Genomic DNA, 24450 nt, shown 5'->3' on the forward strand with positions numbered 1-24450 from the left:
TGACATGATTGTAGCCCCACATGGTTGATACGGACTATAAGGTTTGTGCCCGTAGGTGGGCAGGTCCCTTCATACTAGCGCCCCCTGAAGTGGGGTAGGCTCAAAGCACCTTTTGGGCAATAGCTCCAAAACCGTTTCACCAAAAAAGTACAAAATTGTTATGGCAAATTGGCCTCTACATTTGCTCACATGCCCTAAAATGCTTCCATTTGGCTTGCTCAACAAAATGGTTACTTATGGCCAACCAAAATTCAGCATCTAATACATGTGTGTGTGAATGGAATTGTGTAGACTCATTAATAATGCATATAGAAAATATTTACCCAATTTAAAAAAAATCATCTACGTATAAGATGTCACTACAACAAGTAACATCATGTTTTCCTCTGACATGCTTTGGTCTGTCTTCAGAATTAATTTAGACTTTAAAACCTTCTCTCATTCTCGTTCTCACTTCATGCAGTGTGCAGTATGTCTAGTTCTGTACTAAACATTGCCTCTTGCCTCTTTCCTTAGGGTCATCACTCACTAGCAACCCTGCTGGATCCATACATTGGTTTCACACTAAGAGTAGAGGACCTGGCAAGTGTTGATCGGAGGCTTCTGTAAGCAAGGCCCCCAACACAGCACACACACTACATACACTGAACGCGGTACGGTATAGAAAAGCTTGGCTGTGGGTTTCCCATGTAAATGCAGCATCAATACTGCATAAAAGTAGCCTTACATAAGAGCTGTCAGTGTATAAAAAGAACAACCCTGTAGCTGCAGAAACAGGATGTACCCATGGTTACGAAATAGAAGGCCACGGGATTTGAACATCTGATGTGTTCAGTTACATCCATCTCAAATGATAAAGCAAAGCGTATTCATCAAGAGATCTTATCCCAACGCAGTACAGTTTCTGCCTTATCACATTGCCATTCTTGCGCCACACTAATGAATCTGTCACAGCAGTGGCGCTGTTCATATTTAGACCCCACCGCCATGTCACCACTCACCCAGACTCTGAACCATATAACGTTCCATACTTATTCTCCTTCAATTCACAACTTGGCGTAACCTACATTGTTGACTCCAGACAGTATGCTCTTCAGCTTTTTAACTTAAGGCAAGTCCACTAAGGTAGCCTACATTCCTTGAAAAATGGTCATTCGAAACATCCACACAGCTCTCTTAAAAAGGGCTTTTCTACAGCCCTTTGGAGGGCTCTGTGAGGGCACAATTAATGCTAAAGCAATGTACGGTTGTCAGAGGACCCGTTTTGACTGTGTAGAGTAAGTGAATGCACAGTAAAGTGAATAGCATGATGCAGTATCAAAGTGGCCCCAAACCTCTCTGCTCTCCGAAAGCTCCAGGGGCGTGTAGCTAAAGTGATGCTCGTACATCATCAGGTCCGGCCGCTCGATGTCCAGTATGGCCTTGTCTTTAGGGATAGCTGCCAGGTCCTTATACCCGATGACCTGGTTGTCCATCTTAGCCTGGGAGTGAAATATAGATAGAATGCAAGGGAGAGATAGAGGAGGCGAACAGAAGAGCAGAGTAGGAGGAATGAGAAGTAGAAAATGGCAAGAGAGAGGCTGAAACACAGCGTTGCAATGAGGAATCCTCAGAGGGCTTGAAGACAGAACTGGGGCATAAGGGAGAATGCTGTAGAGAGCTCTTTGGCACACAGACACACACACACAGACAAACAAACACACACAAACAAACATACATGCAAACACACAAACCTAAAATGGTGCTCTGTGCTACACATTATGTTCATTAAGGCAAGGGTGTATAGAAATGTACATATGTCCATACATACTGTATGAAAGGGCAATCACATTCTTTGCCAAAGTTTTTACTAAAATGTATATTTTTCTTTGATAGCGATATCTACATCTACTGACAAAATATAAGTTCAAGTAGTTAAAATGATAATACTAATTAAATGATTGAAGCAGGAAGTGGCTGACACTCACCACAATGGTAACCGCTGGCGACCCGGGCACATGGGGCCCTCGGAGAGAGCAGACACTTCCAGGTGTCGTACGTGTTGGCTGCTGCTCACCAAAAGGGGTCAAAGTTAATTTTTCACATGGCTATGCTGAATGAGTGACATGTGTCTGCGATGTGACTATATTGGGGACATCAACTATATGTTCTCACTTTCTGTGTTTCTGTGTTTCTACAGGGACTACACAACACACTGAAATAATGCCACAGGGAAGCTGAATGTAATGTCTATAATATCCATTGTGCTTCTGTAGCTAAACTGGAAGAGCAAGGGCTCGATACCCTAGGAGCTCAAGGAGCACACATACTGATGGAAGACATGCTGCAGGTCACTTTGGAAAAGAGTGAGTGAGCAATACCAGTAAATGTAATGTTCACACAGGTAAAGTGTATGGGGACGGAATGCTTTAACGGTAGGGGAATTACAACAAATTACCCAGAACCACTTTAGTGCAATGGGTGTAGTTACTACATATTCACTCAAGACAAGTGCACATATTCACCTTTTGCATCATCATGGAGGATTACAAAGCAGATTTCCTCAATCAGGAAACACTGGAGTTGAAGGAAAAAAGTGGAAATACACTTCATCAATCACTTGCCAACGGGACAATACATTTATTGGATTATGAGGAATATATAATTATATCACAACTACTGCCCACATATGGGACTTTTAGTTGCAGATGTTATTTACGGCACATACAAACTGAGAACAACTTCCTCTGATTGTAAGTGTTCTGAGCTTGATCCAGAACTATACATGTCTGCTGTGGTATGTGTGTGGCATAGAGACATAAAGAGCAAGAGAGATAACAAGGCAAAAAGAGGGAGACCGAGGCAGAGAGCGAAAGAGAGAGACAGAGAGATAGAGAGATAGAGAGATAGAGAGACAGAGAGATAGAGAGATAATACTGTACAGGGCTCTCTGTGTGGTCCATTCTGGTGACCCTCCACACAAAAGGCTCATTCTAGAGGGCCTAAGGTCCTTTTGTCCTTCGCTGAAAAGCAGCATCAGTCTCAAACTCATTTTCAAAGCTCACAGGGTTGTGTGCACTCACATACACAGCCACATACACACACAGCCATATACACACAGCCACATACACACACATTGGAAAAACCAACAGTACACCACCCTTAGCCTGATTCCAATCAAAAGGGACTCCGCTAATCGTCGCTATTATGAGAAAAGTAAAGCACAAGCACAACCTCAGCCAGACTAATGTATTACAGATGCGGCTTATGCATAAAACAACACTCCACAAAGGGTGACTTCACCCCCCCCCCCCCCCCCCCCCGGTTTGCTGGTTTGGTGCCAGCATCCATTACTGTGCAAGACCAAAAGGACAGCTAGATAAGACACGAGGGATTCAGCCTCCTCTGGTAAGTTGTATTTGTCTGTGCTGATACAACCCATACGAGCAGTTGAAAGAGCTTCAGCTGCTCTCATATGGGGATATAAGATGATCAAGATAATGATAGTGACAAAGGGGGGGGGGGCAAGGAGATGGTGAGCTGAGACAGGGGATGGAGAAGTGTGTGGAAAGGTGTATGCATGAGGACAATGAAGAATACATTGAGTGAAGAAAGCTACATTAAAGAGTTGGTGAGGGGGACTGAGAGAGTAGAGGTGAGTTAGTCAAGAGGGATGAATGGAGCGGAATGAAAGAGAAAAGTAGAAGGGGATGAAGAAGGGTAGAGTGAGAGAGCTGAGGGTGGAGAGAGGGTGGGGGTGTGGAGAGAGGGATGAAGAGAGCACCAGTGGGGGAGGGATAGATGTATGGATGGATGAAAGTGCTAAAGCCTGTCATTATATCCCCTTGCTCCTCAGAGACCGTCTATGGGATTGTATGACCCTTCTCCCCCGTTTCTGAAAACCGTGTCAAATGTCAAATACATACAGCTCTCCAAGCATTACAAGCTATTCGTGCCATTTAATAATCCTATTAAAATACAATACAATCTGCAATGCACTAGTGTGGACGCAGTGCAGTGGGTTATAGTCCTTGAACCAGGGGAAATCAAAACCCTACATTATAAGATTTTTTTTAAATTTATTCTATTTATTGTTTTCAGTGTTTTGAATGTATTAAACTACATATACTGTATATATTTGAGAAGTCTGACACACAATTTGTCAGTCAGAACCTTATCACTCCAAATTCTCAGCCTAAAAAGTCGTTTAAAACCCTGACTCTGGCTATTAATGAAAACTGATAACCATGACTACACGTCTACAGATGTATTAGAGTGTAGAGGGAAGCAAACTCCAAACTAGTTATTCAGCTGCCAATGTCTATCTGTGTGTGTGTGTGTGTGTGTGTGTGTGTGTGTGTGTGTGTGTGTGTGTGTGTGTGTGTGTGTGTGTGTGTGTGTGTGTGTGTGTGTGCCTATTGCCCTATTGTCTGGTACTGTTCCTATTCTTTCATGGGCTTACCTCAATGGGGCAGAAGATTCATGTCAGTCAGCCAGGTCAGAGAGCACCAGCCCAGCCCTGTAAAACACAGAATAAAACATACTTAGTCTAGCCCACCACACACACACAAGAACACAAACACACACACACACACACACACAAACACACACACACACACATATACATTAACACTAATAAAATGTCTCATTTCACATTACATTTCTGTCAGCATGTGTACTATGCTTGTGTCCTATTTTAATATTTTTAATGACACTGTATAATCATTTTTGTACCCAACGAGAAATAGGACCTATGAAACTGCATGTCTTTGCACTACTGTCTGTGCACTAATGTCTGTGCAGAAACATCAATAAATAAACAACCAGCACTGCTCTGGCACCAGCATGTGGCCTCTAAGAGCAAACACTCCCCAAATCTGGATCAACTGTTTGTCGCCAGGATAAAACTTACAAACCGACCAGCTGCATCGCTGTGACGGACAGCCAGAGCTGATGCCAGTTGGGGCAAAAAAAGCCTTTTAAAGGGTCTTATCTCACTGGCAGCAAAGCAGGAGAGATCCTCTCTGTTTCTCTCTCTCTCTCTTTCTCTCTCTCTCCTCTCTCTCTCTCACTCTCTCTCTCTCTCTCTCTCTCTTGTCTCGTCTGACAGAGAAGGCCCAATCCCTTGTCTCGATTAAAAAATATCGATTGGAGGTGTAGTTCCTCTACATCAGCTTGTGTTAAATAATGCACGGTGCCATGAACTTGGACACAAATGGCTGATTTCCTCACAGGAAATCGGATGGTTGATCTGAGAGGTTTCCATTTACACCAATAAGTACCCGCTCGACTACAACAAATACGATTTTCGCGATAGATGGAGAGAAGTCAGTAGTCATTGCTGTCCCAAAAACTGGCCTGTTGAGTCTTGAGTTTAAAAGAAAGAATCGAGAGCTTCTGCTTTGTCTAGTGTGATGTCTTTATCTGGAAAGCTGATGATCTGTTCTGGCTATCTCATTTGGGATGCTTTGGGTATCATTTGCAGTGAATGAACTCAAGCTACGTATTTTCATCTTAACCTGATGTGATGGGAGAGGAAAAAAATTGGGAGAGAGGAAGGAGTTAGGGGGGGGTGGGGGGGTTAGAGAGGAATATGAGGATGAGTGACAAACTAAACGCCAACAGGAAGAGAGGAGAGAGGTGCACACACAAGAGGAGGAGGGAAGGGGATTTGAATTCATGTTGTCCTGAGCTGAAGGTTGATGACTGCAGCATTTGTTCAAAAGGGGCTTCCTGTGACCCAGGCTGCTGAAGGAGAGGAGTGCACAGTCAGATACGTGTGGACGTGTGTGTGGGAGGACGTGTGTGAGATTGGACGTGTGTGTGCAGACAAGTGTAGTCTGCATTCTTCTGCTCTGATTAATGAGAGTACAGACGAGGGCACCAGAGCGGCGACACACTCATCCTTCACATGGCGCATTAACTCTGTCTAATCTCCCTCCCTGCCTCTCTCTCTCTGTCTCTATCCCTCTCTCGCACACACACACACAGACACACAGACACACACACACACACACACACACACACACGCACAGACACACACACACACGCTCTCACACACACGCTCACACATGCGCATGCACACTCAGATAATAACTCACAGGAGGTAATTCTCCGAGACTCAGTGAGACCATTAAAGCGCCGCTTAGTCATCGAGACATTTCCAACCGAGTTACATAACCCAGGAGCAACAGCCCAGGCCTCCTTGGACGTCCAGCAGCCCGATCTGCTGTCCACCAAGTGCGCTCTGTCCCACAGATGTGTGTGTGCGACCTCTTGAGAAACCGTATTGCAGGGGGACGGGATAGGGCATTGGGCCGAGCCTCTTTCTCTCTCTACATGAACGTGAGCCAGCTTCTTGCAGTTTATTTATAGTCTTGCTCGCTCCCAAACAGCAGTCGCCACTGCATCTGCATCTGCTGGGGAATCAGGCTACAACGACTCCGAGCGGAAAAAAAATCTCACTCTGATCCGGATGTGGATCGATGCAGAGAGCTTAACGGACACTAGTGTCCTGATTCCTTAATTCACACAAATCTCTGCTTTGCGTCTCATCAGACTGGTGTATTATGGTGGCGTTTTAGACAGGTTTTTTTTCCCTCTTCCGTGGATGACGAGAGACAATCGCTTCTCAGGGTAATCGGTTTTCGCGAAGAACAGGCTTGTTTTCATCCCGAAAGCGATCAGGGAAGGTAAAAAGTGTGGCATACAGGAGGACATACAGAGAGATGTAGGAGTGTGACGCGTGAGCCATTGAAGGGAGGTGGGGTTGAGCGGCTGTTTAAATTAAATATTGATGAGGGTATGAAGGCATGCAGTCTTACCCACCAAGCAAGAACACTCTTTGCAGGCTCTCTTATGTAAGAAGAGTGCACATTCATACACTACTTCTCACACAAATTATGCTCATACTGTAGGGATGGATATGCACTACAGTGTCGATACAGAATCAGGATATCAGTTCTCACACACAAGCACAAACATGGTACACTGGTTTACTGAATAACCACTAAACAGTTCATCACAACAGTAGAGCTATCCAAGCCAAAACACGCACACACTGTTCTGAGCACCTGTTCTGAGACTACATACGCAATCACACACACACATCCACACACACACACACACACACACACAGTCAGATTAACTGTATCTCTCTCTGTGGTCTTCAAGCAACCATTAGAGTGATGACATAGCGGGAGGCGAGGATGAGGAAACACCCGACTATGACCTGTGCATGACAGCAGCAGGTACTCACAGTCTCTACCACTCCTCCCCTCAGCTCCTTTATATAAAGCCATCAGGCCAGCCATAAAACTGCTGAGGAGCAAAGAGCAAAGACTAGGAGTTCTCCTCTTATGGAAGATGGGGACTCTGTCATGGGAGGTCATTACAGTTCTCTAAGTCTGAGAGAGGAGTCTGAAAAGCTCCCATAGGCTGTGTTCTGGGAGCCTTAAATTGAATTATGGGAGTCTGTAGGCATGAAGATCAGTGGTAAGCTTACCCAGATATTTTACTCAAAGCTGCACTAGTAATCAGAGGATAAGTGTGAAAGGGATTGCTGATTAACACTGCTGTTCACTCAAAAACAATGCTGCGGAATAGTCCACACTTTTCCTTTGGTAGGACCGTTGTAAGAGAATGAGTAGGCAATTATAGGGTGAGATTTCTCACGTCAGAATATACTGTGGTATGAATGTTAAGGTAATGTTCTCAAAGATGGAAAAGAACACTTGCTTTTGGTGCTTTATGAAAAAGCTCATAGCTATGGCCAGGGAGTTAAGGGTATGATTAGGGTCGATAGTTGGGGTGTAGCAGGGTTACAATTGACAACGTTTTTAAGAGTTTGGCGGGACAGCTAGCAGATGTGGGGCAAGTCTATGACTCAAAATACCAAAATCCTCTTGCCCCCACCAACCCTACCCAACCCCCCACCCCCCACCCACCCCAACACCCCAGAGGGACTTGAAATGCTTGCCATTTAGGCAGCCGAAACAATCTGTGGCCAAAACCCTCAAGCTAGGAGACTATTATGACTGGAATGTAATTCGAGCAGACATTCGTGAACAGCGGAGCTTTGTAGAAAGAGCTTTGTATGCTGATTCTAAATTATTATTCAAGCAAACAGATAAGAGAGAGGATATCTGATGCGGCTTTGAGACACTTACACACACACACACAGGCTGTTTTCTCCTAATTCCTGTATCTTATAACGCCTATAATACATGGGAATTAGTATGGTAGGCAGCTCCTGGACTTAAAGGATTTGACGCCATGTGTTAGTTGGATGGCTGGAACTGTAACACATGGCACTAACACTATCTTAGCTGAACCCCAGCAACTGGAAGCATACCCTGTAAAGTGGGGGATCGGCTTGGGATGAGCTAACTTCAATCAGGTCAGTGTATCACAGGGGCAGCCCCGAGCTGGCACTCTCCTTGGAAGATTTTATTATTTCCTATGTGTGTGAAATTTTATGAAATAAACAAAAAAATCTCAATACAGTCCTTGAAGATCTATTTGGTTTTGTTTTTTAAGAAAGGAAGAGTAACTAAAACTTTGCCTGAAGCTAATCATCTGGGTGCGTGCGATCTATGATCTTAAATAGCGTTCTGGGTTACATTATCTGGCTGGCTGCTTTCTGTGTGCCGATGAGTTCCAAAACACTGCACACAAGGCACTCGCGACCTCAGTCTCAGTCGCCCTCAAGACTAAGTGAGGAGCTGCTCACTGACTGGGGAGGGAAGTATGTCTAGTCACCAAGGAAACTCCAAGCTGCTGTGACAGCCCCAGATACCCAAATGCAGGACGCCTGGCTAAAGATTACAGATGGCTTCCCTGTCCGCCTCAGAGGTGGTATTCCCTTACACACAGAAGAGTGGCTGTCTTTGTGTATATGTCTGTGTGTCTGTGTAACAGTATTCAGTAACACTGGTCCTTGGGCTGCCCTAATGACAATCAATAGGGGGTAATCGTTATGTAAGTTGCCTTTTGCTCATTATGGCTCTACTGAGTCCCATTGCCAAAAGCAGTGCAGTGTAATGAAGTTTATGGCTTCATAGAAATAAAGTATTCTAGCCAGTGGAGGACCGTCAGGGCCTGTTAAGCCTTCTATGAAGGCCTAACAATTTGAGGAAATAATAATATATTCATAAATAACGTTTTAGTTTACTGTTAATAATCTATTTGTGTCTGCCCATGCTCCCGACCACTTCCTACTCTCAGGTGCACGATTCAAGAGCCTGGGAACAGACAGTAAGTAGGGGAGAGAACAGACTTTATCCGACCATGTCTCGTTCTCCATGAAGCGTGAGTCTGCATTTCCTCAGTCCTTTTCGTCTAAACATTTTTGAAAAGTTTGAACACTATAATGATCAAAACCCACGGTCTGCCTGATTACAGCCCAATATAAATCAATCTAAAATAAATAGAGCCTCTGAGATATGCATGCAATAAACAGTCACACACACACACAGACACACACACACTCACACACACACACACACGCACACACACACACACACACACACACACACACACACACACACACACACACACACACACACACATTCACATTCACATTCACTTTCTCTTATCCTCTATAGAACAATCTCCCAAACAACCGTGTACAGTGCAGAAACATGCTGAAGATGGTAACATAGCAACCCACACACACACACACACACACACACACACCCACACAAACACACAATATCATGCACATTTAATTACAGCAGGGGACTAAAACAGCCCAAAACCTACATGCAGCTTGCACCGAGTTTTATGTTTTAAAACAACAAACACAGGCTTTCTGTATTAGTTTTTGCTTTAATGCAACTGTAATTAATAATTACATCACATCAACCTTGTTCTTACATTTCAATTAATAAATACATCAGATCAACCTTGTTCTAACATTTGAGGGGGAGGAGGTGGGGGCTTCAGAACCCACTATACAGAAGTACACACAGCATGACAGTTTTACTTTAGTTGTCCTAGTTAGGGGATTTTGAACATATCTGGTCCAATACATATTTTTGCATTCTCTACAGTAGGTCATCCAATCGCAAGATGATAAATGATAAATCGTCTTTGGTATAATCCTACAGATTATAAAGTTGTTGTTCTTCTGAAAAAAAAAATATATGTGTATATATTCTTCTTTTTTTTTTAGAAGTGTGTGAATAATTCCCAAACTGCTTAGAGATCACTACTGTTTTAAGGTCACTATTGTTAACTATTAGTTAACTATAGGTACTATTGTTCAGACCAGCCGGGGCATATTACATTTAATATAATTTCTGAGAATTTTTTAACTGTTGAGGAGAATCCATATAAAATTCTTGAAGCTTTGATATCTAAAATTCAAAACTGTCTGCAACTGATCAGGTAATCTCTATTATTCAAAAGATCTTGAATGTCACCGGTGTAAGTGTTCAGCTGTGTGTGTGCGGTTGTTAAGCATGCAATGCACGCTGTTCCTAAAAACGATCCACTGCTCAGACCTGTTTTTCCAAGCACTGTTGAACGAGCTGGAGGTCAGCAGCTGAGTCTGATTAGATGACATCAGAGAGGCACATTAGTGCCGTGGACCCTTTTTACGTCAAATTCATATTGTCACAGTGTGACTGTTTGGCAAGACATTGACAACCAAACTGTAAAACACAAAATGAAACCACGCAAAGAAAAGTAATGTGTGAGTGTAAAAGTATCATTTGTAACCAAGACCCAATACAAATTATACAAACATGCTACAAATTATGAAAATATTTCCAGAAAGATGTTGATGTTTTTGTAACTGTCGCATAGCATTGTGGTTACATACACAACAATACATAATACTAAGCTCTCACACGAGGGGTTGGGCTGGATTCAGTGAGCTAGGCACGATCAGTTTCACTTTCATTTCCCCAGAAATGAAGAACCTATGACAACGCTCCTGAAACCATGAAAGCAGAAACCTCATTGGCTGAGCTGACAACAAGGCAAAAAAAAAAGACTGAACAAACCCAGCCTAGTCATACTACTGTGAAAAAGGAGTGCTGGAATTTAGAGCACAACTTGAAACCGAGCCTTACACATAGAAGACAACATTGTGAGGGTGCACACTTCAGTATCCATCCAAAAGGTATGACTATTGATGTCCTAATCCACCACATGTTCATTAAGTTGTGCCATTATATGTCTGTAAGAGTCAAAGTATGTCTGGAAATAGAAATAGTATATTCAAGGATATACAGTAAGTACGAGAACCACAGTAAAGAAGATCATATCAGCAGTGGCATGCCTTTTGCTAGTTAATCCCCCTTGCTCATGCTACTGCTATTGAAAGGGCTTGCAGATGGGGGTTTCTCTGATGGCAAAGTATACGGTTATGTTCTAGTATCGGATCTCAGTTTATGAAATCATTTGATAACCAATGATAGCACTAATGTGGTGCTAGGTGCTATTTTGCTGGTGGTGTATAGACTCATATTTGCATACACGTGTGTGTTTGAGGAAGCATATATCCTTATCATGCTTGTGTGTTTGAGGAAGCATATATCCCTAGCAGTTTTGTGTGTTTGAGGAAGCATATATCCCTAACATGCTTCTGTGTTTGAGGAAGCATATATCCCTAGCATGCTAGTGTGTATGAGGAAGCATTATATCCCTAGCATGCTGTATAAGGAAAGAAGACATTAACTCAGGGGTCAGAGGTCTGGGCAGCAGTGAGCAAGGGACCGCCTTAGTGTTCACTTTATTGTTCATATTGCAGTGTTTTATAAATGTTCAAGAAGTTTGACTGCTGTAAAGTTTAATTATTGTTATTCGACACAGCTGACTTTAGCACATAAAAGAAACATGCAACATCAGAATGAAGTTAAACAATGTGGAAAAAACTGTTGAAAACTGAATATACAAATATGAATGAATACACTGAAAAGTACAGTTTAAAGTAGGACTATATTTGTTCTTATCTCTGGACCATAGGCCCTAGAGGGTATGGATATTTGTTGGGTAGTGTCAAGCATGTGACTATGATCTACACACAGGCAGTCCTCACAGGTACTCCTTGACCACAGGGTAAGAACAGATGCTTGATTTATTATTCTGTGGTTTATGTCCAGGTTGGCCCATAGACTACTCCAGCTTTGGTATGTACATTCACAAATATTTCTGGCTTTTAGAATAGTGTATATTAATGTGCTGATGTGAAGGCATATTGCTGTAGAGTTTTTTTTTATGGATTTATTTCTATACCTCCAGGATGAAGTATGGCATCTGTATATATTATCAATACTGGCAACACGCTGAACATCCATACAGCCTTCAAGACACTTCTCCCTAGGAGTTTGTGCAAAGATGTGTCTAAGGTCGAGGACTGTGATGTCATCCTCGCTTTCTGTCCAGTCATCTCTCGAGTTGGAACTGACATTGAGGCAGCGCTACAGGACATTCCAGGTACGGGTAACGCAGACAGGTGGCCAGACAACACCGCATTAAACACCGGCCCTTCCTCTGGGCGCTCGTCATTCACCTTTTCCACCTTTTTTTTCTCCACAGAGGGCAAACCTTTAGTGTTAGTGGTGCTTCACCAAACATTTGACAGCAACTGCATAGTGCCCGACACAAGGAGGTTCCTAAAGCGGGCCGACGCCATCATTATAGACTGCCTGTTCACTGATGATGGACTGATGGGATGCCCGCGTAACGATGACGCAGTGCAAGCTGTCACAGAGTTTCTGGGGCAACACAGGAAACCCAGTCACAGTTACAGTTACAGTCTGGTTCTGCTCTGCTCTGTTCTCCTCGTGTTATTTGTGCATACATCAAACATCTCAGATGAAACAACTATAACAAACATGTCCAACAACACAAATAGAACAAAAGTATCACAGAGTGATAAACTGTTTATGTTATTTTATGTAAAATACAAGACAAAACACAAATGCATTCTGGGTGTTTGGGGAATGCCACAGTGTCGACCTCTGAGACCCAAGATCACAATGGATCAGCTAATCAACCGTGTCAAGACAGAACTTGAACTGAAAATGCAGCAGGACAAAGAGGAAAGGAAGGAAGAAATACGTTCTCTCAAGAATGAGAATCAGCAACTCAGAGACTTGCTGGAACAACATATAAAAGACTCTGTCTTGAAGACAGAACTGAAAATGCAGCAGGAGAAAGAGGAAAGGATGGAAGAAGTAAGTTCTCTCAAGAAAGATGTCCAACAACTCAGAGACTTGCTGGAACAACATATAAAAGACTCTGTCTTGAAGACAGAACTGAAAATGCAGCAGGAGAAAGAGGAAAGGATGGAAGAAGTAAGTTCTCTCAAGAAAGAGGTCCAACAACTCAGAGACTTGCTGGAACAACATATAAAAGACCCTGTCTTGAAGACAGAACTGAAAATGCAGCAGGAGAAAGAGGAAAGGATGGAAGAAGTAAGTTCTCTCAAGAAAGAGGTCCAACAACTCAGAGACTTGCTGGAACAACATATAAAAGACCCTGTCTTGAAGACAGAACTGAAAATGCAGCAGGAGAAAGAGGAAAGGATGGAAGAAGTAAGTTCTCACAAGAAAGAAGTCCAACAAGACTGCCAAGCTATCAAAAACTCAGAGCAGGGCTCATATATAGAGCAAAGTATGAATTAGTTCACTAGTTGGTTTCAGGGAGGGCCTGAAAAGGAGGAGGACAAATCAGCACATCCTGAATCCTCACAAACTTCTGAGACGGGGGCTTTAAATGAGAGAGCTGAAGAAGGGAAGAACGATGAAACGGAGGCTAAACAAGAAGCAACCTCATCAGGGGAAGGCCCTATTGACTCCTCCAATCACAATAACAACATCACTGCAAGCGACAGTAAGGATACTGTTATACACCTGTAAGGAGGTGTTATACACCTGTATGGATGTGACTTTATTGGGGAAGCTCTTAGCTGCCTTCATCCTTTCTCAGCCACTTTAGTTATTTGTTTTCATTAGCAATAAAAAGTGAATAACTCAGAAGCAGATTCTTGTGTCTTCTGAATTTACAGCCATCATATCTTATGACCATGTCTGTCTCATTAAGTACTATAACTCAAGACTCAAGCATTCTGATGTTCCTTAAGACTGAATGGTGATGACAATGTATGGCATGCTGTAGCTATGGATCATCTGGAGACTGTGTAATACTTTGAGGAGGCATATTTAGGCATATTTTGAAAAAAAGATCACTGTTTGATAGGTTGAGCCATATGTGTAAAGATTCTTCTTTAGAAGTGTGTGAATAATTCCCAAACTGCCTAGAGATCACTACTGTTTTAAGGTCACTATTGGTAACTATAGGTGCTATTGTTCAGTCCAGCTGGAGCATATTATATTCCATATGATCTCTAAGAACTGTTGAGGAGAATCCAGATAAAAATCACTGATTCAAAACTTGCTTCAACTGACCAGGTAATCTCTATTATTCAAAATACCTTGAATGTTTAAAGGTGTAAGTGGTCAGCTGTGTGTGTGCAGCTGTGAAGCACGTGATGTATGCTGTTCCTTAAAACGATCCACTGCTCAGACCGTTTTTTCAAGTACTGTAAATTCATATCATCACACTGTGACTGTTTGGCAAGGAATTGACAATCAAACTATAAAACCCAAAATGAAGCCATGCAAAGAAAAGTAATGTGTGTGTATAAAAGGTATCATTTGTAACCAAGACCCAATACATGCTACAAATCATGAAAATATTTCCAGAAAGATGTTGATGTTTTTGTACCTGTAGCATAGCATTGTGGTTACATACACACCAATACATAATTCTGAGCTCTCACACGAGGGGTTGGGCTGGATTCAGTGAGATAGGCACGATCAGTTTCACTTTCATTTCCCCAGAAATGAAGCACCTATGACAACGCTCCTGAAACCATGAAAGCAGAAACCTCATTGGCTGAGCTGACAACAAGGCAAAAAAAGACAGAACAAACCCAGCCTAGTCATACTACTGTGAAAAAGGAGTGCTAGAAATCGGAGCACAACTTGAAACCGAGCCTTACACATAGAAGACAACACTGTGAGGGTGCACACTTCAGTATCCATCCAAAAGGTATGACTATTACTGTCCTAATCCACCACATGTTCATTAAGTTGTGCCATTATATGTCTGTAAGAGTCAAAGTATGTCTGGAAATAGAAATAGTATATTCAAGGATATACAGTAAGTACGAGAACCACAGTAAAGAAGATCATATCAGCAGTGGCATGCCTTTTGCTAGTTAATCCCCCTTTCTCATGCTACTGCTATTGAAAGGGCTTGCAGATGGGGGTTTCTCTGATGGCAAAGTATACGGTTATGTTATAGTATCGGATCTCAGTTTATGAAATCATTTGATAACCAATGATAGCACTAATGTGGTGCTAGGTGCTATTTTGCTGGTGGTGTATAGACTCATATTTGCATACACGTGTGTGTTTGAGGAAGCATATATCCTTAGCATGCTTGTGTGTTTGTGGAAGCATATATCCCTAGCATGCTAGTGTGTTTGAGGAAGCATATATCCCTAGCATGCTAGTGTGTATGAGGAAGCATTATATCCCTAGCATGCTTGTGGGTTTGAGGAAGATGTGCTGTTGTGAAGGCATGTTGCTTTAAAATGTATTGCTATAGAGTTTTTTTTTATGGAATTTTGCATAATAATACGCATTTTATTTCTATACCTCCAGGATGAAGTATGGCATCTGTATATACTATCAATACTGGCAACACGCTGAACATCCATACAGGCTTCAAGACACTTCTCCCTAGGAGTTTGTGCAAAGATGTGTCTAAGGTCGAGGACTGTGATGTCATCCTCGCTTTCTGTCCAGTCATCTCTCGAGTTGGAACTGACATTGAGGCAGCGCTACAGGACATTCCAGGTACGGCTAACGCAGACAGGTGACCAGACAACACCGCATTAAACACCGGCCCTTCCCCTGGGCGCTCGTCATTCACCTTTTCCACCTTTTTTTTCTCCACAGAGGGCAAACCTTTAGCATTAGTGGTGCTTCACCAGACAATTGACAGCAACTACATAGTGCCCGACACAAGGAGGTTCCTAAAGCGGGCCGACGCCATCAGTGTAGACTGCCTGTTCACTGATGACGGACTGATGGGATGCCCGCGTAATGATGACGCAGTGCAAGCTGTCGCAGAGTTCCTGGGGCAACACAGGAAACACAGTCACAATCACAGTGACAGTCACAGTCTGGTTCTGCTCTGCTTTGCTCTCCTCGTGTTATTTGTGGCAATATACCCCCAAAATACATCAAACATCTCAGATGAAACAACTATAACAAACATGTCCAACAACACAAATAGAATAAAAGAACTTGAACTGAAAATGCAGCAGGAGAAAGAGGAAAGGATGGAAGAAGTAAGTTCTCTCAAGAAAGAGGTCCAACAACTCAGAGAGTTGCTGGCACAACATATAAAAGACTGCCCAGCTATCCAAAACTCAGAGCAGGGCTCATATATAGAGCGTCTATATTCGATCTTTAGTTAAGTTCAGGAAGAGCCTGAAAAGCAGGAGGACAAATCAGCACATCCTGAATCCTCACAATCTTCTGAGATGGGGGCTTTGAATGAGAGAGCTGAAGAAGGGAAGAACGATGAAATGGAGGCTAAACAAGCTAGTGAAAAAGAAGCAACCTCATCAGAGGAAGGCCCTATTGACTCCTCCAATCACAATGACAACATGACTGCAAGCGACAGTAAGGATACTGTTATACACCTGTAAGGAGGTGTTATACACCTGTATGGATGTGACTTTATTAGGTAAGCTTTTAGCTGCCTTCATTCTTTCTCAGCCACTTTAGTTATTTGTTTTCATTAGCAATAAAAGGTTAATAACTCAGAAGCAGATTTTTGTGCCTTCTTAATTCACAGCCATCATATCTTACTAGGGTTGCAAAGGGGTGGAACATTTCCGGTAAATTTCCGGAAACTTTCCATGGGAAGTTAAGCTCGGGAATTTTGGAAATGTTGACAATTTTTTGTCTGCCAGAAATGTAAACCTATGACTTTCTGTTGTTTATGAACGTCTTTGTCATTACCTAGCATATTGATTTCTTGTTACACTGAAGCCATGTTCATTTTAATACCAAGTTTATTTGTATACATTAGGCTAACTTTTTACAGCAGTGAGAGTAGAATGTATGTATGTACAACATTCCTCGATTACTCGCGTTGGGCGACTTATCGAAAATAAAAGAAATTACTGCAAATTAAAGGCTGAGCAATAAACGTCATTCAAAACTCTATTTTAAAGATGTATGGAATGCAGCACAGGGTGTAGCTAGCTATTGTAAACCAAATTGACAAAATTAATGGATTCATGTTTTATTTTTTTCTCTCAACCTGACATGATCAAATGCGTCAAATGAGAGTCTAAAGTCCTCTTGTCCGAGAAAGCATGCTGTATCCATTATCGATTGACAACGCAAACAGATGTATGAAGAAGAAGGAACAAAATTGTCTAGCTGGCAAGTGGCTAACGTTAGCAATTCTAGATCTTTCAGCATGATCTTGGTTAAAACAATCTGATTTAATGCAAATTCAGTTGAATTTCAACCCTGCACTGTGCATTCCTCCATCACATGTGCAGTGCATTTTTCCATCACATAAACAGATAATTCCCAGCATCCTGCACACTACAGAATATTCCCGGAATTTTGCAACCCCCTATCTTACTGCCATGTCTGTCTCATTAAGTGCTATAACTCAAGACTCAAGCCTTCTGATGTTCCTTAAGACTGAATGGTGATGACAATGTATTGCATGCTGTAGCTATGGATCCTCTGGAGACTGTGTAATACTTTGAGGAGGCATATTTAGGCATATTTTGGAGAGAAAAAAAGAAAAAGTATGTGAATAATTCCCAAACTGCCTAGAGATCACTACTGTTTTTAGGTCACTATTGGTAACTATAGGTGCTATTGTTCAGTCCAGCTGGGGCATATTACATTTCATATGATCTCTAAGAATTTTTGAACTGTTGAGGAGAATCCAGATAAAAATCACTGATTCAAAACTTGCTTCAACTGACCAGGTAATCTCTATTATTCAAAATACCTTGAATGTTTAAAGGTGTAAGTGGTCAGCTGTGTGTGTGCAGCTGTGAAGCACGTGATGTATGCTGTTCCTAAAAACGATCCACTGCTCAGACCGGTTTTTCAAGTACTGTAAATTCATATCATCACACTGTGACTGTTTGGCAAGGAATTGACAATCAAACCGTAAAACCCAAAATGAAGCCACACAAAGAAAAGTAATGTGTGTGTATAAAGGTATCATTTGTAACCAAGACCCAATAAATGCTTCAAATTATGAAAATATTTCCAGAAAGATGTTGATGTTTTTGTACCTGTAGCATAGCATTGTGGTCACATACACAACAATACATAATACTAAGCTCTCACACGAGGTGTTGAGCTGGATTCAGTGAGCTAGGCACGATCAGTTTCACTTTCATTTCCCCAGAAATAAAGCACCTATGACAACGCTCCTGAAACCATCAAAGCAGAAACCTCATTGGCTGAGCTGACAACAAGGCAAAAAAAGACTGAACAAACCCAGCCTAGTCATACTACTGTGAAAAAGGAGTGCTGGAAATCAGAGCACAACTTGAAACCGAGCCTTACACATAGAAGACAACACTGTGAAGGTGCACACTTCAGTATCCATCCAAAAGGTATGACTATTGATGTCCTAATCCACCACATGTTCATTAAGTTGTGCCATTATATGTCTGTAAGAGTCATAGAATGTTTGTAAATAGAAATAGTATATTCAAGGATATACAGTAAGTACAAGAACCACAGTAAAGATGATCATATCAGCAGTGGCATGCCTTTTGCTAGTTAATGTCCCTTGCTCCTGCTCTTGCTATTGAAAGGGCGTGCAGATGGGGGTTTCTCTGATGGCAAAGTATACGGTTATGTTCTTATATCAGGTCTCAGTTTATGAAATCATTTGATAACCAATGATAGCACTAATGTGGTGCTAGGTGCTATTTTGTTGGTGGTGTATAGACTCATATTTGCATACACATGTGTGTTTGAGAAAGCATATATCCCTAGCATGCTTCCGTGTTTGAGGAAGCATATATCGCTAGCAATTTTGTGTGTTTGAGGAAGCATATATCCTTAGCATGCTGTATAAGGAAAGAAGACATTAACTCAGAGGCCTGGGCAGCACTGAACAAGGGGCCACCTTAGTTAATTAGTGTGCACTTTATTGTTCATATTGCAGTGTTTTATAAATGTTCAAGAACTTTTACTGGTGTAAAGTTCTATTGTTGTTATGCGACACAATAGTCCACACATACAGCTGACTTTAGCACATAAAAGAAACATCAGAATGAACTTAAACAATGTGATAAAAACTGTTGAAAACCTGAATTTATAAATATGAATGAATACACTGAAAAGTACAGTTTAAAATAGGACTATATTTGTTCTTATCTCTGGACCAAAGGCCCTAGAGGGTATGGATATTTTTTGGGTAGTGTCAAGCTAAGGTGTAAGTTTCTCACACAAAGACCAGCATGTGACTATGATCTACACACAGCCAGTCCTCACAGGTCCTCCTTGACCACAGGGTAAGAACAGATGCTTGATTTATGATTCTGTGGTTTATGTCCAGGTTGGCCTATTAAAGTGTTTTGCTATAGAGCTGAATTTTTGCATAATAATATGCATTTTATTTTTATACCTCCAGGATGAAATATGGCACGTGTATACACTATTAATACTGGCAACACGCTGAACATCCATACAACCTTCAAGACACGTCTGCCTAGGCGTTTGTGCAAAAATGTATCTAAAGTCGAGGACTGTGATGTCATCCTCGCTTTCTGTCCAGTCATCTCTGGAGCTGGAATTAACATTGAGGCAGCGTTACAGGACATTCCAGGTACGGCTAACGCAGACAGGTGGCCAGACAACACCGCATTAAACACCGGCCTTTCCCCTGGGCGCTCGTCATTCACCTTTTCCACCTTTTTTTTCTCCACAGAGGGCAAACCTTTAGCATTAGTGGTGCTTCACCAAACATTTGACAGCAACTACATAGTGCCCGACACAAGGAGGTTCCTAAAGCGGGCCGACGCTATCAGTGTAGACTGCCTGTTCACTGATGACGGACTGATGGGATGCTCGCGTAACGATGACGCAGTGCAAGCTGTCGCAGAGTTCCTGAGGCAACACAGGAAACACAGTCACAGTTACAGTCTGGTTCTGTTCCTGCTCTGCTCTGTTCTCCTCATTTTGTTTTTTGTGCATACATCAAACATCTCAGTTGAAACAACTATAACAAACATGTCCAATAACACAAATAGAACAAAAGTATCACAGAGTGATAAACTGTTTATGTTATTTTATGTCAAATACAAGACCAAACACAAATGCATTCTGGGTGTTTGGGGAATGCCACAGTGTCGACAAAAGATCACAATGGCTCAGCGCTTCAACCGTTTCAAGACAGAACTTGAACTGAAAATGCAGCAGGAGAAAGAGGAAAGGATGGAAGAAATACGTTCTCTCAAGAATGAGAATCAACAACGCATAGACTTGCTGGAACAACATATAAAAGACTCACAACTGAAAATGCAGCAGGACAAAGATGAAAGGAAGGAAGAAATACGTTCTCTCAAGAATGAGAATCAACAACTCAGAGACCATCTCAACATGCAGCAGGAGCAAGTAAGTTCTCTCAAGAAAGAGGTCCAACAACTCAGAGACTTGCTGGAAAAACATATAAAAGACTGCCAAGCTATCCAAAACTCAGACTGTTATGATACATGGTAGAAAGATGGCAGTTCATCTACATGACACTGCTGTGTTATACACCTGTATGGATGTGACTTTATTGGGGAAGCTCTTGGGGAAGCCTTTACTCTTTCTCAGCTAATTCAGTTATTTGTTTTCATTAGCAATAAAAAGGTAATAACTCAAAAGCAGATTCTTGTGCCTTCTGAATATACAGCCATCATATCTTATTACCATGTCTCATATAGTGCTATAACTCAAGACTCAAGCACTCTGATGTTCCTTAAGACTGAATGGTGATGACAATGTATGACATGCTGTAGCTATGGATCCTCTGGAGACTGTGTAATACTTTAAGGAGGCCTATTTAGCCCATATATAGCTAACTGCTTTCCTATAGTGTTTGTAATATTTGTAGGTGAAGGAAGGGTACACGGAGACAGAGAGAAGGTACGTCTATTTGCCGTTTACTTATAACTCGAATGCCCTTATACAGATAGTGAAGTGGCCCATACAGATACCGTAATTATCGTAATACTATGGCCAACATTACCGTAGTATATGTGAACTACTACAGTGTTCTACATGGAATTGTCAATATAAAGACAATATTGGAATAGTGACTGAGTTTTGAAAATACACAGAGCGCAGTATTTCAATAAAGGAATACTGTGTAGAAAGCAATGGCCAGGGCAACCCACAATGGAGCAGACTTCAATCCTCCTACTGAAGAAGATGAAATGGCTCTGTATGACCGACAGCTGACTAACAATTACCATCTCGCAACTGTCACAGACTTCTGATTTCATTTGGGTCCTACATACTTCGGATGTTACCAGGAGTCATGTTAGCTCGTCTCACAAGATGAACATCTTCTGTAAGGTAAATGCATCCAAACATCATACGATGCAGTTCTGCCCAGAGGATAGCACATAAAAACCTCAGCAACAACACTTAACGCTAATGTGATCCTCAGTGTGCTGTTTGCTTGGACAGATTACCCAGATTTCTGTATCTGAATTGTATTTTCTGAGAGTGCGCTCACTGAATGGATTGTATCATGTAATAGTTTAGTGTTGGTGTTGTAAATGCTAATGCTGTCTTAGACTGAACACAGTGCTCACCATTCTTCTCTTTCGTGTCACACGTCTGAATGATACACTACAGGCCACACATAATGACTGGTGGGTGGGTGAGCAGGTTAGAAATCATGTCATGATGCTAATGTGAAACCATTATACAATAGGTAATACATCAGTGTGTGTGTGTGTGTGTGTGTGTGTGTGAGAGAGAGACAGAGAGAGAGTATTTGTGTGTGTGTGTGTGTGTGTGTGTATTCATGCATTCAGGCATGACAGACTTTGATGATCCTCGTGGTCCAGTCCTGGTCTAAATTAAGATCACTGGACGTAAACAGCATAATCTTGGTCTGATGCAACAATGTGTGTGTCTGTGTCTATATAGTATGTGTGTGAGAGTACGTCTGCCTGTCTACCTCCCTCTCATGTCTGTGTCCCTGTCCTCTTTTCTCCCTTTTAACTGAAAAGGATTAAACCCGGCGCTGAGCTCGCTCATTGTCTTTTCCTCCCAGGCTGCACATTACCGATTTATTGGCTGCAACAAGGTGGGGGTCCGTGCCGCGCCTGTATACGTGCATCAATCCCGTTCCAAGCCTAGTCTTTTCCCCCTGAGCCAACGGCTGGCAGCTTGTGTTTGTTGTTGTTGGGCTTTTTCTGCTGACGCAAACAGACAAACATGCGCGGAGCCAGACAGTGGCGTGAATGGCTGCAGTGAGTGCCGTTTAGTGGGCTATATTTTTTCTGGCTTATTGTGTGCAGTGACTGGATGCTGCCCAGGCTAAATGTTACCACTTTATCACTGGCTACTGCAGTAGATCAAGAGCTAAAGGACAGGGAGACCAGGCAGGGGAAGGCTTGTCCCATTTTAAACTGCGCAAGGAGATGGTACTTTCCAGGGGAATCCATCTGTTTGGGGTGATTTGAGAAAAAGAATGTATGCATATCGCAAGCAGATAGGAAGCTTAAGGATAGGGTTGTCACACACAAACACACACACACACACATACACACACACACACACACACACACACACACAAACATGCTGCTTTGTTCAGCACAGTCAACCTCAGGAGCTCTTTGGTTGCACAGAGCTAGAGGGACAACAGTCCACAACATCAGTGGACAGCAGTCGACAGCAGTGGAAGCTTAGAAGAACAAGCTAACGAGCTTTAGCTTTTCCTACCACATAGAATGAATGCAAGATCCCGTTTCACTTGAGCCCACTATTCATTTAATTTAAAAAACGAAAGAGTGTGATCCATCCTCTCAGCAATCAAGTGTGGTCCCTCACCTCTGGAGCATGCCTCGCCTCAGGCCACATTAGCGATTAGCTATAAGCCGCTTTGAACGCAGACGAATGGATGGATGGACAGGCAATGCATTTCCATGGACGTGGGAACAATGGCCGACCCCCTTAAAACGCCAGGGCTGAGTTCACATGACAGGACCAAGAGAGAGGCATCATCATATATCTCCCCTCCAGCCTGGGAGACACACAAGAGCAAGTCCCATCTGAAGATTTACTGCCTATCAAAGGATGAGGAGGGAAAATCTGAAATCACACCCAGGGTCCAAACACAATGGGCTGGCGGATTTCCTCTGCCCCACTTCGCCTTGTGAAAAGTAGCCCACCATGAAGAACCACACGTAAAAACCACATACAAAAGAAAGTGGTTGGCCCCTTACACATCCATTTAAATGCATTCAATCAGAAACTCAATACAGTCTGGCAAAATATACTGTATATATTTTTTTTAACTGCTTAGATGTTCCCTAGGAACCGAATGGTCTACCTGTTCAGCTACAAGAACATGCGCATACGTCAGCTAACGACTCCTGGCAGGGTTGAGCAGTCAGCATTATCGCAGATCTTCTGGAAGTTACCAGGGATATCCCCGCTGGTAATGAAAGCAGTGACAACTTGTCATGTCAGATGGCGCTCTTAACAACACAGGCAGCACTCAGAAACATACTTATCTCCCATGACCAACTGCAGTCCACACCCTGACAGACCCCCCTCCATTGCCGTCAGTATGGTGACTCTCAACAGACTCCCCACCCCCCCCCCCCCCCCCCCCCCCCCCCCCCCACACACACACACACACACACACACACATACAAACGCATTAACGCATCAGAACATGCCGGAACCCTTGGGGAGGCCTCTCTTGGGTCATCTGACTCATAGTAACAAGCACATACACGCATGCACCAATACACACATACACACACACACACACACAAACACACACACACAAACGCACACATCAATCACACAACAAGCACATACACTACACTGAAAACCTACCATACGCACTTGCGCATACACCAGCACACAGCTCATAGTGTCACCATCTGTACACAAAGATAAGAGTGGAAGCAACTTGGTTCTCTATCTCTCACTCTCTTTCAAACCCACACAGACACGTAAACACACACTTGCTTCAAACAGGCTGGAGAATACGAAAGACATACATACTCAACATCCAAAATAACATTCATTTACACAGGGTTCATCACTCTTAAACACAATGGCCGTATTTCTGGGCCTGGATGGCTAACACACAGACCTTTCACTTTTCTAGTTCTCTCTCTCTCTCCCCCCTTTGTGTTGCTCACTCTCA

At 42.6% G+C, this 24450-nt stretch overlaps 3 protein-coding genes across 9 annotated transcripts in view; 2 read left to right on the forward strand and 1 right to left on the reverse strand.

Moving 5' to 3' along the window:
* LOC116221072 (dematin) overlaps nt 1-24450 on the reverse strand; it is a 35393-nt gene that overhangs the window by 6106 nt on the left and 4837 nt on the right. For all 3 annotated transcript variants that reach the window (XM_031570348.2, XM_031570350.2, XM_031570349.2), the window contains 4 exons: nt 4442-4498; nt 2505-2556; nt 1968-2048; nt 1335-1481 (listed from right to left, as the gene is read on the reverse strand). In XM_031570348.2, coding sequence (XP_031426208.1) covers nt 1335-1481; nt 1968-2048; nt 2505-2519 — 243 coding nt within the window. In that variant the 5' untranslated portion in view covers nt 2520-2556; nt 4442-4498. The remainder of the gene's footprint in view (nt 1-1334; nt 1482-1967; nt 2049-2504; nt 2557-4441; nt 4499-24450) is intronic.
* On the forward strand, nt 9503-13970 carry LOC122133018 (probable cyclin-dependent serine/threonine-protein kinase DDB_G0278487). Of its 3 annotated transcripts, XM_042708229.1 has the most exons (5): nt 9504-11107; nt 12090-12116; nt 12229-12423; nt 12526-13586; nt 13635-13970. In XM_042708229.1, the coding sequence occupies exons 3-5, from the start codon at nt 12237-12239 to the stop codon at nt 13848-13850; spliced, it is 1464 nt and encodes a 487-aa protein (XP_042564163.1). In that variant the 5' UTR covers nt 9504-11107; nt 12090-12116; nt 12229-12236; the 3' UTR covers nt 13851-13970. The 3 variants fall into 3 exon arrangements, with proteins under 3 accessions (XP_042564161.1, XP_042564162.1, XP_042564163.1); XM_042708227.1 differs by having other exon boundaries at nt 9503-11107; nt 12229-13586; XM_042708228.1 differs by lacking the exon at nt 12090-12116 and having other exon boundaries at nt 9503-11107; nt 12229-13586.
* On the forward strand, nt 14794-21145 carry LOC122133019. 3 transcript variants are annotated; one of them, XM_042708232.1, is made up of 3 exons: nt 14794-15045; nt 15663-15857; nt 19996-21145. In XM_042708232.1, the coding sequence occupies exons 2-3, from the start codon at nt 15671-15673 to the stop codon at nt 20784-20786; spliced, it is 978 nt and encodes a 325-aa protein (XP_042564166.1). In that variant the 5' UTR covers nt 14794-15045; nt 15663-15670; the 3' UTR covers nt 20787-21145. The 3 variants fall into 3 exon arrangements, with proteins under 3 accessions (XP_042564166.1, XP_042564165.1, XP_042564164.1); XM_042708231.1 differs by lacking the exons at nt 14794-15045; nt 15663-15857 and adding an exon at nt 16491-18670 and having other exon boundaries at nt 19699-21145; XM_042708230.1 differs by lacking the exons at nt 14794-15045; nt 15663-15857 and adding an exon at nt 19346-19579 and having other exon boundaries at nt 19699-21145.

This window comes from Clupea harengus, chromosome 7, assembly GCF_900700415.2.
Source record: "Clupea harengus chromosome 7, Ch_v2.0.2, whole genome shotgun sequence".
Lineage (NCBI taxonomy): Eukaryota > Metazoa > Chordata > Actinopteri > Clupeiformes > Clupeidae > Clupea > Clupea harengus.